This window comes from Pteropus alecto, unplaced genomic scaffold, assembly GCF_000325575.1.
Source record: "Pteropus alecto unplaced genomic scaffold, ASM32557v1 scaffold111, whole genome shotgun sequence".
Lineage (NCBI taxonomy): Eukaryota > Metazoa > Chordata > Mammalia > Chiroptera > Pteropodidae > Pteropus > Pteropus alecto.
The window spans coordinates 5,768,199-5,786,372 of NW_006431915.1; the positions used below are offsets into that span (position 1 = coordinate 5,768,199).

Here is an 18,174-nt window from a genome sequence, read left to right on the forward strand (position 1 = left end):
AGTCATCAAACACCAACACAGGGCTCAGAAAGGAAGCTGTGTCATCTCATAGCCTGTTTCTCCAGATGCAAAGCAAGGGGGTTAAACTAAGTGATTTACAGAGTCCTTTCCTAAAATAACTTTATGTAATTTGGTTGCAGTTCTAAGATTTTGATCCAGCTTGCTCTACAACTTTGTTCCTTTAATAACAGCTTTAATTTTCTAATAACTATTTCTATCAGTTTCACTTACAACCACCTCTCAAAATCCAAGTTCCATTAAGCTCACTCAGCCCAGATATTTACAAAATCAAGTAAAATAAAGCTAACAAGGAACGAAATTTAAGGCATTTTTTTTTTTTTTATTTCAGCCAAGGAATGATGCATGCTACAGATTAATCTTTACTTTTCCCCACTTGGTTTTTCAAAGAAAACCACCATTTCAACCCCAATAAACATGGCACTTGTTTGTTTCTTCCCCTTCTAATTTATTCCAGATTTTCAAGTGTTTTCTTCAGTAATGATGCTTTCTCCTGTAGTTCTGGTCTGCTGTCTGTCTCCATAGTTGCTAAAGACTCAATCAGAAGCACTCTGCATTCAGATGTCAAACTTTCCCACTGTTTAGATTCTGAATGGAAAAAAAAAAAGAAAGAAAGATTACTCATAGAACAAGCAAGCAAAAAAAGAAACCTCTCTTTGTTTTGCCTCCATATATCCTATCCCCAAAATAAATGAAAAGCCACGCCTTGATAACAATTCAGTATATCATGATTCCAGGTTCAACAGTTGTCTCAAAACCTAATTATCGACCATAACCTGACAGCTTATCAGGGAGTCTCATCCTATCCCTGGTACTGGTGGGTCAAAGACAATCTAGGGATGCTGAAGCAAAGTGGGAAGAAGGAAGTATCAAGGCAAGACACACAGCAACAAAAAAACCACTTCAGCAACAAAAAGTCTTTTTTATATGATATGCTCAATAAAAAAATTTTAAATAAATTTCATAACTGCAAAGTCAGTTTGAACAGATGACACTTTATTATCCTTTATTTACATAAAGCATCAGAGAAACTCAGAAAGTAAAGATCCTAAGTTTTAATTACAAGGTTGTGCCACTTTCTAGTGATGTGGTTTCAAGCAAGTTATTTCACTGTTTACACTTATTTTCCTCATCTAGAATGCATTCATACATACCTGGCAAACTGAAAACTCAGTGATACAACTAAGTGACTAGCTCTTTTACTTCAACAAGGGAAAAAGGCATTATGAGATGTGTAGTGTTACTGAATCTAAAAAGCCTGTTTTAGGAGCCCAAAAAGAGGTATTTTAATTGCTAAGCAAAAATAGAGAAGTAGATACTGCAAACACACAGGCTTTAGAGAATACTACTCTATCTTCCTCATTCTTAATCCATGGGGTTAAAATAATTTTTTTAAAAAAGATCAGTAACAGATACACCACTGGAGAAAATGCTAGCAGTGTTCTTTTACAATTGATACAATAGGCTATTAGAAGAAATTTGCTTCTTGATAAGGTTAAAAAAAAAAAGGGAAAAAAAAGGAATTAAGAAAATTGCTATCAAATTTGACTTGGGTAGATAACTGTTTTCCCAACTCCACTTTCCAGTATGTCATTCTGTTTATTTATATGTGTACAATAAGCTCTACTGTGCCACTGTCAACCACACGCTATAATTAACCAAGATTAAATGAGGATTAATGATGGAAATAAAAACTGTTATTCTGAGATAACTATAGCTTCATAATACATTATAAGTATATAAAATAAAAGAGTACCAAATTTAAACACTTCATGAAATTTAAATGTTTTAGCTTTGTATATTTCACTTCAATGTACATATATATTATTCTGTATTTTAGAGTACATACTTATTAAAAAAAGAGAATAAAAAATTTCTAAAACATACGCCATAAAATATCCTGGCTTTCTGATCTTTCAATCAAAACTATCAAGAACTCACCTTCAAGTTTTTTAAGCAGTAATTCTATCACAGATAAAGCTTCTGTTCTCACAGATGAGTAGGTCTTATTTTCTAAGAAGAAAATCACACAGTGCACATTATTTGTTTTATATGCCTTTTAAATATTGTTAGATGTTCAGAAATTGTTAAGTTCAGGGAAAGATACAGGTTAAGCTTCCCTTTATATATTACCTATCATTAAATACTTGAAATGTGCTATGTGTCCATATTCCTTATTTAAAAAAAATAAAATGTCATCCAAATATGTCAATCACTACAACAGATGGCAATATTTAAAGGACCCTTCTGAGAAGTGGGAAATCAATACACTCTCTCAAACACAATCATCTTTACATGATACCTAAGAAAGGTCTTTAGGCTGCATGACCTTCTCATTTCAATAAAGAACATTACACAACCCAGGATTAAGGTCAAATCAGGAACACCTGGCTGAGACCCTGCAAAGACTAGTTTCTTAGCTGCCAGTTTTATTTGTTTGTTTGTTTTTAATTTATATTTAGCTGCCAGTTCTTTATCTAAAAGCATGCTTCCTCCAAGGATTGCAACTGAAATATGCTTCCTTGGTGTCTAGATATAGTATCTAATTCATGGTGAAACTATCTACTGAAAAAATTTACCCAAAACCAAACCCAAAGTAAAGAAAGCACAAGATAAGCTTATAATAGCCTGTTATGCTACAAAGTACAGAAGTGCTTAAAAAAAAAAAAGAATGATGGTGACCTATCAACAAGACACAGGAGTCAGTCAGCTTGAAGGGGCTTCCACTGGCCAAATCTGAGACAGTTTGAGCAAGAAATTAATCAAAGAAAATAATTCATTATAAACCAATTGAGGAAAAAAGGAATCCATGAATCAACATCAACAACAGATACATAAAGAGATAAGGAGAAGGAGGGATCTTGCTTACAAGAGGATGCCAACTGTCAAAAGCTAAATGAAGAGAAGTGCTGAAATTGGAAAATCATCTTAATAAAAATCGGTGCAGGGAAAGCCATCGATGCATGTTAGGTCTAGAAGACATTCTGAACAGGAGCAGTTTATCTCCATGATCTTAAAGTGTCTTCTCCCAAACTGCTTATTAGACAGTTTTGAGGAAGTTATTTGAATGTTCTTAAAGTATGTTCCCACAGGCTGCTGATTAGACGCAAGGGGGAAAAAATAGTAACTATACAGTAGAGAAAAGTGAATAGTACCTTGACCAGGTAATCAAAACTAACATCGCCACGGAGGGCAGATGGCAGCTGTGTGCCTCCTGATGTGAGGCACATCGCTTACGGAGTATCCCAACTGGGAAATAACCTGGATCTGATCATGAGGAAACACTGGAGAAACACTAAAGTGGGGGCAAGGGGAACTTTCCTTCAAAATTGTCAATGTCACATAAGACAAAGAAAGGCTGAAGCATGCTCCAGATTAAAGGAGACTAAAAAGATATGACAACTAAATTCAATAAATGATCCTGGACCAGATTTCTTAATAGAAAGGAGAGAAAAAATTCTATAAAGAACAGAGTCAACTGAAAACCTAGAATATAAATGGTAAAAATCTGATTAAAAATATTGCATCAGTGTCATACTACCTGCAGCTAGTAAATGTACTGTGCTAATGTAACAGAATGCACACAGAAGAACTCAGGAGCAAAGGGGCGTGATGTAAGCAGTGTACTTTCAAACGGTTCAGAAAAATTATGTATACAGAAGTGCGAATGATAAAATAAATGAAGCAAAATGTTAACAGACTTTGGGTAAAGGATACACAAATATTATATGTACTATTATAGTAACTTTTCTGTAAATTTAAAATTATTTCCAAATAAATATTTTTTAAAAATACATATCACAAAGCTTTTTCTAATCTAGGTTTTAAAATCCTCAATTATAGTTATAGATTAATATATTCCAGTCTGGAGATACATACTGAGATACATATTAAATAGAATAGTTCAGTAGTTCCATAAATTTAGTCCATAGCACAAGGTACAAAATATTTGAAGCTTAGCTCCTTGAGCTTTAAAATTAGGACTCTCTATCAGTGTCAGTTTAGCACACTCACCTAAAGAATATGTGATTGATTTACATGTTTCAAGGAGAATTTCAGCCAAAGCCTCAGGATCTGCATGTTCTTCTTCCAAAAGCATTAATCTATAAAAATCAGAAAGCAAGATACCAATGCTAGTTTTAAGAAATATATCAAAATCTTTCTGTCACAAATAATTTCTATCTCCATGTATCACTTTATGATGTCACTGTAGCTTTTAGATATAAAATTAAAAGAACCCCATTGATTGTAAATAAAATGCTAAGGGGGAAAAAGGCAAAATAAATGACTGAACTATGAAGCAAATTACCCCTGAAAAAAGGCATTCATTGACTGTAGGACTCCTAGCTGCACTTTCCAGGTGCTGAGTTTTAGCCGTTCACACATCAATTTGCATAGCTCCTGACGATAACAACCTGGAAAAAAGCACAGAATGGGACAGAGCGGGACAAAGAGTGTGAAGGAGAAAAAGAGTGAGTGAGGGACAAACAGAGGTACAAAGACAGAAATAGAGAGAGACATAGGGAGGGACAGAGAAAGAGCGAGAGACAGAGAGACAGGGACAGAGAGAGAGAGACACAGAGAGAGACAGAGAGGGCGGGGCGGGAATAAAACAACAGATGCCTTTAATTAAAGCCATGAAATTTCAAAAACAAAAACTTCAGCGTGACTTTTGTGTTCAATTCCCAAAGTTCCCTGATCAGAACTCCCCCACCAAGATCTTATACAACTGTTCATAAATGTCCAAGGAAGGGAGACAGAACCTTAACCACACTGCCCTTTCCCTGTAAAGCATCCTGAATGACGGCCAAAGGCAGAACTCTGGAGGCCAGGATGCCTCGGGACACTCAGATACTTCTGAAAGCTGTGGGCTTACGGACCGACAACTGCGCTTGATCCCAAACCTGTTATTCCAACTGCACTTGTAATTATAGTTATGTTAATTAATATTATACTAACTGTAGAAACAGGAATATAAAACACCACAAAGTAGTTATTATTTAAATGTTGTAAAATTTAGCTCAGTTCACAAATATAAAGACAGAAGGAGGTAAAAAAAATACAATTCCATGCCAGAATTGCTTCGTAAGAGATAACTTCTTTCTCCACTATAAAGCAACAAAAAACAGAAATTGTAGATGATACATTATGAGTAAGATGTATATGGGAAGCCAGTGTGCATTAGTTAAATTCTCAAAGGCCTTCCTCCTCCCATCAATAACTGGCAAATGAATGTACATATCTATGCTTTACACTAGAATAAACTGCTTTGCTTATGTATCATCTTTTTCTGAAATTCCCTTCTTTAACTTTTTCTACCTCTCAGGCAAAAGATAGTACTCTAAATGATGTCAAATAAGTAGACTTTCACTGCAGTCTATAACATAATACCAGGACACAGGACCACTTACGAATCTATATCTTTTGGAAAAATCCCTCCTATACATAGCAAATACACTTTTTAAAGTTCACACAAAAGACAGCAAGGCTCAAAGACAATCTTAAGTCTGATTTTAGACATGTTCAATAACAAAGAATCAACATGCCTTTTAAAACATTCAAGCATGTTAAGATGTTAGGTGGGATATAGTGCAGAAACTAACACAAGGAAAACTTCAGAGGAGCATAGCCCCAAGTTTAAGGCCCTGTTCAAAGGACTCCAAAATAACTGCCATCTAATTCAACAATAAAGGTCTTCTGTTTGTTTATTTACTTATTAATCCTTTGGATATACACATCCAATTCTGAAACTCTCTCAAAAAAGGTATGAATTCCTCAGTAAAATAAGAAATTTCACTTGCATATTGAAGATTTGGTAACAAGGCTATAATTTTGAGATGAAGAGATTCCACTAATGAATTCTGTGAATTCTTTAGAATAGAGCATCATAAGGAAGAGTAACAGAATTTTTTTTTTGCAGTCAAACTATTTATATAAAATAAATCATAATTGTTAAGGACTGAATTGTGTCCCTCAGATTCACATATTGAAGTCCTAACCCTGACAACCTCAGGCTGTGACCTGATTGGGAGACAGGGTCTTTACAGAGGCCTTGTAATATGATCTAATGTGACTCGTGTCCTTATAAGAAGAGGAGATTAGGACACACAGACACAGATGGCCATTTACAAGCCAAGGAGAGAGGTCTCAGGAGAAACCAACACTGCCAACACTTTGACCTCAGATAGAATTGTGAGAAAATGAATTTCTGTGGTTTAAGCCACGCAGTCTGCAGTAATTTGTTATAGCAGCCCCAACAAACTAATACAGTAGTAAATGAGATTATTTGCTGATGTAGGGGTAAGATTTAAGTTGGACAGTCCTCACTATTAATCATGCTGTGCAAGAAACAACTCTAACTTGTCACATGGAACATTTCTGCTCTCATTAAGTAAACTCTACTTACAACATTTCTTCAAATGCAGGCTCTGGTACTTACGCTGAGTCTCCACGTTTCGGGGCCAAGCTTTGCCTAGGCTCTGAAAGGCTCCTAGGAGAGATTCAAGCTGGAGCTCCTTTTCCTTCTCATTCTCATCTTCATTTTTGGTTGTCCGAACCCCAACGTTTTCAGGTGAGTTCTAAGACATGTCGAAAAGAAAGGAAAGCAAAATTTATTTTTTTTCAAAGTTACAGGTATATTATTAAAACAATCAGGGTACCAGAGTAGATGTTAACCAAGAATTAAGTGCTAAATTCTCTAGCATGAGTTTTCCTATTTCTAAAAAGAATTTGTAACAGGAATACTGCACCTCTCTAATAAATTTGGGAAACCCTTTAAGGGAATCCGTAAGCAATGGTGAAATAGATACTGTATATGTAGTATTTTGAACACAACATAAAGACTTGCATTAGAAGCATGGAGTTAAAGATGAAAGAACTTGGTAACGATTTAAATCCAAACTCTTCTGTAATAAGATAGGGAAATAGATTGAGAAGGGACTCATCCAGCTAGCTGGTGTTATCATCAATTTAAAATACAAGTTTTCAGAATCCACACACTCTCATCATGTATGTAACAAATTATTTGAACAGCCTTTTTACTCAAAGAAAACAACTACGAATTAGCAGCAACACACAAAATAAGAATGCTATTTAAACGATTTTGTTTCACAAAAAGTAAGTAAACCAGACCCTTCTTTCTTTGAACAAGCGCCCAACCTTTAAAAACAAGTACTTTGTTTTCCAAATAAAACCAGTCTTTTTCTGATCAAATTGCCCCAATGTATGGCAGAGGCAATTAACAATGACACACCGAGCTCCCTGTCTTCACTCTACGATGACTAGAGTGGCTTCTGCACATGCTTATGAGGCAAAGCTTATTGTAACTATGACAGAGTCTGTCCATTCACTCCAACATCCACTCATAGGAACTCATTGTTCCCACGGCCTTGAGATTCCTGGCTTGTAGGTCAAAACCCCTGAAATAAATTCAGCTTTCTGCTTTTAAATTAAATCCACTCTCTCCCTTTTCTATAGTGGACTGAGGGACACCTAGAATGAATCTGTAGCTAGTTGTGGCTATCTGGCTAAGAACTGGCCAATGGGACAGAAGGGAAAGTGCCTTGTAGCAGTTTCCAGAAACTCTCCTTAAGAAAGAACTAACAGGCCTACTTTGATCCTTCATCCTTTCTTCATCTCCTCTGTCATCACCTGCCTGGAATGCAGCACACTGTGCACCATGAGGACAAAGACCACACCCTAGGGATGGCAGAGCTGGGAGCTATAGAGTCAGAATCCCTAAACTATTATGTGAGACACAAACGTCTATCTTGTTTAAGGCCACGATATTTTGGAATCATCTGCTATTTGCAGCTACACTGATCCTAATAAAATGTGCAAGTAAGATGCAGAAAAATCTTTTTTTTCTCTCTTTTTAATTTTTAAAGTATAACCAGACCTGAGAGGATACAGGTGGTCATTACCTTCTTGATGAGAGGTATAACAATGTCAGAAAACTCCTGGAATCTGTCTTCTTTGGTGGCCTTCAAGACATCGGCTGCACAGCTAATTGCTACGATCTTGTATTTGAGATTTTCTTTGCAACACTCCTTCAGAACAGCTTGGAGAATTTCATTTGTGCTGGGTTGATTGGGCACAGGCTTTTCCAGCTCCGCACTACAGGATCCAAACAAAAGTATCGGAACAGTCAATAAAGGTGAGAGCTTTCAAGTTCAGTTTAAAAAATGACATTGTCATTGAAAGACCACTTACCTACAAGCTGTCACCACACAGGCAATGGCTTTCAACAGTTCTTCCTAAAGAGTTGAAAACGAGAGATGCTATTAAACACATGTGTCATTTACATTCTCTGTACTATGACTACAATTACCTCAGGAATATTTAATAACTATGACAACAAAAATTAACTAGAGTCATCTTGTCATCAATACACTTTACTGTTTAATAAGCACATCCACAGAAGCAGGATAACTGTCTTTATCTCTATTTCATAAAGCCTAGAAAACTGAGTTGCCCAAGGTCACACTGGCTAAGTGTCAACCACGGAATTAGAACTACGTCTGGCTCTTAGCCCAGTACTTCTTCTATACTACTGCCCCAGCCACTATTGACTTTCGCAACATCAAGTAGACTGTTATACTCTGCCCGTCTCATTTTCCCCACTGACTATGCACTGTAAGTATCCTACTATTGCCCTGTGTAAAAAATGACGGTTATTAATTCATAGGCCCCAAAGACCAGCATCCTCAACCAAGTTTAGACAACTCGCCTTGCTACTCAATTTCATACACCCGATCCTGATCTCTTCATGAGGTTAACAGATACAAAATGGTAACCAAAATGGTTTAAGATTTATCTTGGAAAGCTGAACATGATAAATAAAAATCAATCTCCAGCATTACTATGTAGTATTCAAGGACACGTAGATTGTACTTTGATGAAATACCACGCTTAATCAAAGTTTACTCAAAGCTTCCCATTGGCTAGAAAATATGGTTCACAAAAAGAATCCATCTGATGTCCCAGAAAACCAGATTCTAAAGTTTGTAGGAAATGAAAGATGAAGTCATAATTCTTTAAGGATACCTTAAATTTAACAGAGTATGAATGGTCCCTTTACCTTTCCTGCCCACGTTCTTCCAGCTAGGCCTTGCAGCAATGCAGTCAGTATCATTCCCAGATATGGAGGTACTAGGGAGCTGGTCTGTTTTGCAATTGATGCCATGGCTATTGCACCCTGGGCTTTCATTTTCCAGGACTGAGACTGTAAAGCCTTCTGGGTAATGGTAATCAACTCCTGCAGGTATAACCGAATGCCACCAAAGGAACCTAGGTTATGAAAAGCAAAAGTAAAGCAACTTATAAGCGACCTCCCTAAAAAAAACTTAACTGATTTTTCTTTTCTGTCTGAAAACATGTTAGTGACCATCGGTCTAAAGAAGTGATTCTCAATGGTCACATTTCACCGCTCTCTGAAGGGGAGAGAAAGTGGCTGGTGTTGTGATGCATCTTTACAACAGTAGGACTTTATGAACTTGGATACGTCCATAGGAGGGTGTCATGCAAATAGTCATCATCTGTTAATATGCATCGAGGTGAAAAACAATTGAGAAGCACTACTCTAAAATAATACTCTAAGGCAATATAAAATCACTATTCACTCTCAACTAAAATAAGTGAAGCTCTCCTCTGCTTGGGCAGAGTTTCTACTCGCTCACACGAGCAGTAATGAAGGACAAAAGAGCGCTGAGTGCCAACTCTGAGGACTCAGAGAATGGGACACATGTTATTGAGTTCCTGGGAAAGTAACTACAGGAGTTCATGAATAAAAAATATGAGTAAAAACTCAAGCTGTAGTTCTTAAGAAACAAGTTTAATCAGAGGTGCTGTTTACTAACCAGGTACGTTCTCTTGCCACACTTCAGTCCATAAGTTACATTCTTCTTTTTCTGATTTCTCCTCATCAGCAATTTCATGCATGCCTAGAAATGCCAAAGGCAGAACTTCTTTGGCATGGTTCTTCAATACATCAGGGCTGTACCGTCCAATAGCATGAACAGTCAGAGCACAAGAGGTCTTGTAGATGGGTTCTGAGAGAAGTAGAAAAAACCACGATGTTTATGATACTGTTTTTAAGGGTAACTGATCTAAACAGACTACTGTTCGACTTGCACCACAGCAAAACAAATCAATAAAATCAATTAGAAATGTTCCTAGCAAAGCACATAAAATCACAAAGAGTAAGACCTGATCTGTATTGTTTTATTAAGCTGTTAACATCTAAATTTAAAATGATATAAAGATAAGAAAGGTACCTTCTTTCTCCATATACCAGCCATTGAGCTTCTGCAAGAGTTTCTCAGTGCTGCTATCCCGTGAGGTCTGAAAAAGAAACAATCTTAGTCATTTCTTTATAATTATCCAAGTATAATTACTTAACTAAGCAAGAAATTCAACTCACCCGAACTAAATGGCCCATGGCAAATGCACAAGATTTCTGAATTACACTGTTCCGATCTGTCAGGCCGCTAAGCAAAGCGCTCATAAGTTTACCTATCAGAAATAAAAAAGAAAAATCTCATACTTGGGTGACCAAATGTTTTGCTCTATTCTCAGAATCAAAACGAACTTAACCCTGTAATTAATATCTGACTTATTCCATGGTAGTTTAGAACTCCTGTATGTTACATTTGTACTATCCATTTGCTTCCTTTTGACTGCTATAAAATGAAAAATCAATCTGTGTCTAGAATATTGTGAGAAAAGTTGCAAAAATGAGAGCTAGGTGCATGAAGTTCATCAGGCCCATTTAGGAGCCAATCTAAACAGAGAAAAATGTTGATGTAAAATAGCTATAAATGGTAAACAAATCCTATAGGATGACATACACTTTCACCTCTTTATACCACTAGGAAATAATCAAACACTTATAAAACTAAAAACTTGCTAAACTTGATCATCCTTTACTTCTTTCAAAAAAGAGATAAAGGTAAAGGGGAAAGATCGGGGAGAAGAAGTACATAGTATCACAAGCATGTCTGAATGATAATTATTTTTCCTTTTAAAACTCTGTCATGCAAGACAACAAAAATATCACCACATATGGTTTGACAAACTCACCTGAGTAAGGTGTTAAGTCCTGGGGACACTGAGTAGTTAATGACACAATGACACTGGCACAGCCTCCCTACAGGGTTACAAAAGCAAAGGTCTAAATTTGATGGTCACAATGCTCTGTCAAAGCCTTTGTTTAAGGTGTCAAAGATTTAAAGATAAAATATACATGAAGCCTAGGATCCTCCAGGATTCAATCTACAAAGAGGAAAACTCTTATTTTAGATTAGCAATGCAGAGATTTCTTCAAAACCTCCAGCAGGAAGATGGTGCTCTCATGCACTGCATATAAGAAAGAAAAGTGGGTCTATCCTTCAGGAGGGCAACATATGTCATCTTGTCTATCCTTGTTCTAACACTTCCAGTTCTAGAAATTTAACCAAAAGAAATAGCTTCAGATGTATCTCAAGACAGTCAACACAGTGCTTTAATATTGAAAAAAAGCTGAAAACAAATCACACGTTCCTTGGTGGATTAAAATAAATGATGTTTCGGCCACACAACAGAGTATCAGATAGTCATTAAAGAGGACATTACAGAAGACACAAGCACAGAAAAGGGAATACTGGAAGGAAATACTTTGAAATATTAACAGCAATTATCTCTGGGTGGTAAATTTAGGACAATTTTTAACTCTCTCCTGATCTATAAATGCAAAAGTTTTTAAATACAAGCAAGTGCTCAAGAAAAAAAAAGTGTTATTTTTTGTCAGGAGAAAAAAATGTAAATTGTTTATTTTAAAGAGTAGAGGGCAGGGTCAAAATCTTGAAGAGAAAAACATTTTTCTGTCCAAACACCAGCTGAGCCCTCTGTGAAAAAAGCTAGAACAACCATGCCTTGACAACTGGATGAGCATTTCCATTAGTAACTGATAATGAATAAAGACCCTGAGGGTATGTACACAGCAACCAGGGGACAGAAATGATTTCACTAAAAAAGTCAGTCACATGTTTCATTTCCTGAATGCGTTACATATTTCAAGTGATTAGTGCAACCATAAAAACGAAATGTAACAAAGTATTAAGTTTTATGAAAAAATATGAATTTCAAACATGATGGCTATTACATTTTTGTGGCCTAATGAAAATTAATCTTTGTGAAAAATACACTTACCTTAGTTCCAAGACCTACGCCACTTCTGATCAGTTCACATAATCTAGGAACTAGTTCACCCAGCACCGACACATCAAGATATTGCAGGCACTTTTGGAAGAGAATAAATATAAAGTTAACCTTAGCAAATATTTAAGTCCATTCCACATCTTCAATTAAAAACTATCCATGTCGAATATGTACCCACTGGATTTGACATGAAGATGAAAAATCACTGGTTTGATTTTGCTCTGATTTCAATGTTAAAACCACCATTGTACTACAAATAGAAAAGGCATTCACCAGTGGGGTTCAACACTAAATACAAAATGAAAATAATGAAAAACACTGACCTACTAAAGGGTAAAATAAATAATGATTACCCAAGAAAAAAGAATCTCTCTGGGCCTACGTCCTCTGTATCAATCCACGTTTAGTATAAAATACCTAGATAAAAGCTGACCTTCGGTGGGCCTCCCCTAATGAACCACCTTACTAAAGTCGACTTCTTATGGAATTTGCTAAACTATATTTTTGAAAATGCCAAGAAATATATTCTATTTTTAATGAGCATATCTACAAAGTGTTTGCTAACTATTCCTATTTCTTTAGGCTTTCTTTTCTCCCCAATAACCCACCTAAGACATGACATCCTTAGACCAATTTTGGTAATAGTCTCCCAGTAAGCCCTAAAAATACCTACTTCTCTTCTCCAACGTGTGATTTGCTTAGCAAAACAATTTCCAGTAGCTCCAAGCTCTCAGTTAACCAATCCAGGGTACAGACAGCATTAAAGTCAACTTTAGTGACTTTAGTGGCTCCTAATCTAAGAGTTCAGAAACTTAGAACTTAGAACTTTGGAGCCAAGCAGCTCTTTTCTACAAACCCCTTCCTATGACTGAAACAACATATTGACACTGCTCAATTCTCTTCTCCCACCTTTAGGCTGCCGACTTCCTTGAATACCTCCAGCCTACATGGCCCCAGGTCCTCCCAAAGACAGTGCTCAAGCAGAGACTAAAATCTAAACCTGCTACACAGATACCTTTTAATGTATTGTTCTCCTCTGAACAGAAATCTGGATTAATGGATTCTACCATTTGGAAAATTATTTACTCCATTTAGTAATACAGATGATAAAAAGAACTATATTAAGAAAAAAACAGGATCACAGTAGGTGCTTGACTTAGCCCTTAAATCTCTACTTCATTTAGTATAACCTGAAGACTAAGCAAAAGCACTCTAAAGCTAAACGAACAAACTGAAGCTTTCTCATTACATTGGGCACTGACCATGTTGATTGTTTCCATCATGGGAGAGGATTTGGCAGCACTAAGTCGAGCACTATCCATCGCAGCCTGAGAACAAAAATTGAAATCACTGAGAACATTCAATTAATTAAAAAGAACCTCCACACACTCTCATAAAAGGCCTTTATGCCAAATTGAAGAATATTTTAAAAAATAATATCTAGATATAACAAAGTCAAACATAAGCCTAACTCTAATTTCTTTTGACCTACACTTAATCATTTACCTACAGAGGCAGCAACTTGCTACAGGTGAGAAATTCAGACGATAGTTAGAAATTAACATAATATGGCTCTGAGCAAGTCATCTAGCCTTCTTGAGCCTCAGGTTCTCCATTCCACTAAATAAAGAAACAGACTAAATAAATTTCTATCTAAGGCTTTTAAAAACTGCATCTAAGCAACAAAAACTTTCATGTATTTATTGCTTTAACTCTGTAAAGGGCCTTCACATCTACAGTGGTATTTTAGTCTAACAACTATGCTGTAGGAGAGGTTAACACTATTCAGACATAAGACATAAGCGAAGGGCTGCAAAGTCTGGACTAGAATTTATATTTCCTAATTCACATCGCCTAGTAGGTGAGAACCTAGGAAGAGGCAAGATTACTGCTAAAAGAGGGAAGAATGATGAAGAAGAAACAGCAATACGAGAGGCAAAGGGAAAAGAGAGTAAGTTATTACAGTAGTGTAGACAACTGACAGAAAATCAGTCAACTGACAGGAAACATTTATAATCCATACAACAGAAGGTTGGATAGTCCTAATAAACAAAGACAAATGTAAAAACCTAAGTACAAAAATAGGCATGGAATAGAAAGAAACACACGATTCACAGAAGAAATAAAAACAGCTAATAAAATATGAAAATACAATGGACAACACTAATAACAGTTAAGTGTAAATTAGATCAATGAGATTCTTGCTTATCAGATTGATGTTATTCAATGTTGGCAAAGATGTGAATAGGTAGACACACATTAAAAAGAATTAAAAAGATCTATATACAGACATGACCTATTATTGACAAAAATAAAGTTGCAGAACAACTTCCATCACATACATAGTCTGATTCTATTTTAAGATTAGTACGTTTGTTTGATTTTGTAGTCTATGACTACATAAAAATTTGAAAAGACACAGGAAACTGGTGACAGTGGGTATTCCTCAGGAAATGATACTGTGCTGGCAGGGAGAGGGGACTCCTTAGGAAAATATTTTCTACTCTGTTGTTTTTTCATAATAAATGTTTCATCTGTAGTTTTTTAAAAAATGACTCTGATCAGAGACTAGGCAACTACAGTATATCTAAAAAAAAACAGGATAATTTTGGACTATGCCAAAGTCTAGATACAAATCTTCTGTACTTGCAGGGTCGGAGTGGTCCACAGAAGGACTCTCAGAGTATAGACCCAACCCCTAAAAAAATAAAACACGTACAAAAAACTGTGTTAAATGTTAATGCATTTTTTGAATGGAAATGTCACTTTCATCTAATTCACAAAATCGTGTGTGGGCCTCCTCCTTGTAAAAAAATACTACATGTGGTTACAGTAACTGAGCTGTTTCAAGAATGGTGAAAGTATCATTCAAGTCATGCAATTTGTGCAGGGACAATGGATGGGCTGTTCGGGTGGCTCTCGGCACCTTATCAGGGCTTTTCCTCCGTGACACTTACCCAAAAGACTGTGTTGTCAACTCACCTTTTCTTGGTCTGTGGCCCGGAGGCTCAAATAATTGAGAACCTGGGGTTCTAATACACTTAAGGATTCCAGCAGAGCTGGGATGAGTTTTGGCGCATGTGGTTTCAACATGGCTCCTGCACTTTTGCTGATCTTCACAAGGGTGTTAATGCTACAGACACACAGAACACAACTCCTGAGTCTTTTTAACAAAAGTAAGAAGCTCTATGATTCTAATCATGAGGAAGTTCTGCATTTTATGCCTATATGAATATACTCAGTTACAGAGCCTGATCTTAGCACTATTTTATTTTTTACTTTTTATTATAGAAATATCCATGCATATATTATATTAGAGAGAATCACAAATGAAATTCTATGTATTCTCTATGCAATACAACAATTAGCAACCTTTGGCCAATTTTGTTTCATTTATACCTCTACCATACACACACACATACTTTTTCCCCTGCCATTGTATTATTTTGAAGCATATCTAACTAAACTTCAGTACGTATCACTAAGAGGCAAGCATTCTTTATCATAACCGAAGTACCATTTTACAGCTTAAAAACATTAATAATACCTTCTTATGAGCTAATATCCAAATTTCCCGGACTGTTTCACAAATGTCTTTAACAGTTTCTTTGTTAGAACCAGATCCAGGTTCCAACTACATGTTGTAATTTACTGCACTTCTTGAATCGTTCTTAGCAGTGCCCTTCATCCTTTCTTTTCTTAGAATTTGTCCTCACTGATTGTATCTTGATGGTGTCACTTAACATGTTCCTCTGTCGCTTGTACAGATCAGCAGGCTAAATCAAGTTCAGATTCAATTTTTTTACAAAACAAGAATATGTCATAGGTGGTGCTCTACATGTCCTATTTCATCACATCAGGATGCGCATAGTGTCTGCTTATTTTTACATGTGTGTGTCTGCTAAGAATATAGTGGGTTAAAGTCTGGTTAGCCTGAACCACCCATTATAAAGTTCCCATCAACCTTTCACCAGTGGATTTAGAATGGACTTAAAATCATTACCTAAATTACTCTACTGAGGACAGCAAAATGGTGATATCCTAACTTTATCATTCCTTTGCATTCGTTCAGTGAATCCTTCTAAAAATAACTCTCCCTCATCAACTATTTAGTTACCATGAAATACTGGTGGTGTTATTAATTTGAACTAATTTTAATAGTGAAATAAATGGAACAAATAAAGTTCCTAGATACCAGTCTAGCTTAAAAACAAAAAACACACAAACTAGAATCCTTCGCTGTTGATTGTAACCTAAAATAGCCATAAATACCTAAATGTGAGTGTATTTTTTTTTAATTTAATAATTGCAGGTGGTAAACAGTTTATTTTAAACTTAATAAACTGTGAGATATTGCTGAGTGGTATAGCCAACAAGCAAACTCCTACAAACCTATGGCGTAATAGAAGATGTGCTTGCAGGGGACAGAAGCCAACGACAATAAAATAACACACTTCACTCAAGGTAGAAGCAGAATGGCAGAATGCTGGTTTCAAAGCAAGGTTCTCATGAGAACATTTCTGCAAAAATGTTCTCACAACTTTTCGAATGCTCTTGGGTCATCTGGGGTTCTCTCCTCAATGCATTTCTCTATACTTTTAAGAATCTAATAAAGAAACTCAACTTCTACTAAATGGCTAGAAACTGGACAAATCTAATACATTCCATTCACCAGTTGATTCACACCTGAGGGCTCGAACTTCTGTCACAGGACTCATCATTCCTTTGTCCAGAAGGCAAGGGAGAAGGACAGCGATGGTTCTCTGGCCAGCTGCTCCTTTGGCAGGGTCACACATTTTCACACAAACCTCACATACAAAGAGCATGGAAATTAGTGAAACTGAACTCTCACCCAATTAAGCATTCATCTGACAAAACACTTCCTATTTCCCAAACCCTTAGAAAAGAATGAGTGCATCTACATTCTATGACACTACAGGGAGAAACAGAAGAATGAGTCCTATGTCTGCCAATAACTAAATGGAAAATTTGGTAATAAATTTTACTTTATAAGCTTTAGTCTTCCAATTTGTGAAACAAATTGGAAAATAAAATGAGAAAATGTATAAGAAAGCACTTAACGACGTGACCTATGGCAAGGTTTATACAGCTACAACGTAGAAGTCCACAAATAGTCACAAAATTAAGCTCAAGTGGGAAACTAATAAACTTGCCAACTTCATAAATATGAAAGGCAGATTAACACATAGACATAGCAATAGTAAAATATTGTTTGATCTAAATGATTAATGTGTTCTTCAGGGTCAAGTGGAAGTCATATCTTACATAAAGACCCAGATAAGCTCACCATTTAAAAAGACCAGATACATACTTTGTTAAAAATACTAGTATTCTAGTGTAATAGCATCCAGTTTCTCATTCATTGTAAAAACAGTGAACTATATAATATGATGCCAATTATTCTACAATTAAATGTCATTTTACAATGAAAAAATTACATTACTGTCATTATTACTTAGAACCCTGCCCCACTTCACAACCCCAATATAAGATAAGAGTTTTCACCTTGCTCAGAGTTTTCAGAGCTAGTTCTGCTGCTTTTCGTACAGATTCCTAAAAATTAAAAATGTTTGGCAAATACAAGTTAGAGACTTTCTTTCTCATCTACCCCACGATGCATAATAAATACCTTCAAATCTACACAAAATAGTGAAAAATCCTACTTTCAATACCGGGTAAAAAAAAATTTTATTTCATTAGGCTCTGTGCCCATCAAGGAACATATTGCCATGTCATATTTTTTTTTTAATTAGGTATGACCTATTTTGTCCTTATAAAAATATAGCTACTAGGTATAAGTTTAGAAACTAAATATATTTTTAAAAACATCTAAATCTACGTGAGGATTATGAAAGACTTAAAAATCTCTAACGAATAAAGCAAAAAGAAAGGTAAAACTAAAGTACTTAATTTTAATGATAATATATAAAAATACGTAAC

General features: G+C 35.8%; 1 protein-coding gene across 2 annotated transcripts in view; it reads right to left on the reverse strand.

Moving 5' to 3' along the window:
* Positions 1-319: 319 nt before the first annotated feature.
* Positions 320-18,174, reverse strand: part of ECPAS (Ecm29 proteasome adaptor and scaffold) — a 79,214-nt gene continuing 61,359 nt past the window's right edge. The window contains exons 33-49 of one of the 2 annotated variants that reach the window (XM_025041521.1): positions 17,740-17,787; positions 16,900-17,021; positions 15,196-15,346; positions 13,476-13,541; positions 12,205-12,294; positions 11,098-11,164; positions 10,439-10,530; positions 10,293-10,359; positions 9,876-10,067; positions 9,098-9,306; positions 8,230-8,273; positions 7,941-8,133; positions 6,458-6,596; positions 4,328-4,433; positions 4,033-4,121; positions 1,960-2,031; positions 320-606 (exon numbers count right to left, since the gene is read on the reverse strand). In XM_025041521.1, coding sequence (XP_024897289.1) covers positions 467-606; positions 1,960-2,031; positions 4,033-4,121; positions 4,328-4,433; positions 6,458-6,596; positions 7,941-8,133; positions 8,230-8,273; positions 9,098-9,306; positions 9,876-10,067; positions 10,293-10,359; positions 10,439-10,530; positions 11,098-11,164; positions 12,205-12,294; positions 13,476-13,541; positions 15,196-15,346; positions 16,900-17,021; positions 17,740-17,787 — 1,887 coding nt within the window. In that variant the 3' untranslated portion in view covers positions 320-466. The remainder of the gene's footprint in view (positions 607-1,959; positions 2,032-4,032; positions 4,122-4,327; positions 4,434-6,457; positions 6,597-7,940; positions 8,134-8,229; positions 8,274-9,097; positions 9,307-9,875; positions 10,068-10,292; positions 10,360-10,438; positions 10,531-11,097; positions 11,165-12,204; positions 12,295-13,475; positions 13,542-15,195; positions 15,347-16,899; positions 17,022-17,739; positions 17,788-18,174) is intronic. The other variant, XM_006906098.3, reaches the window with a different exon arrangement.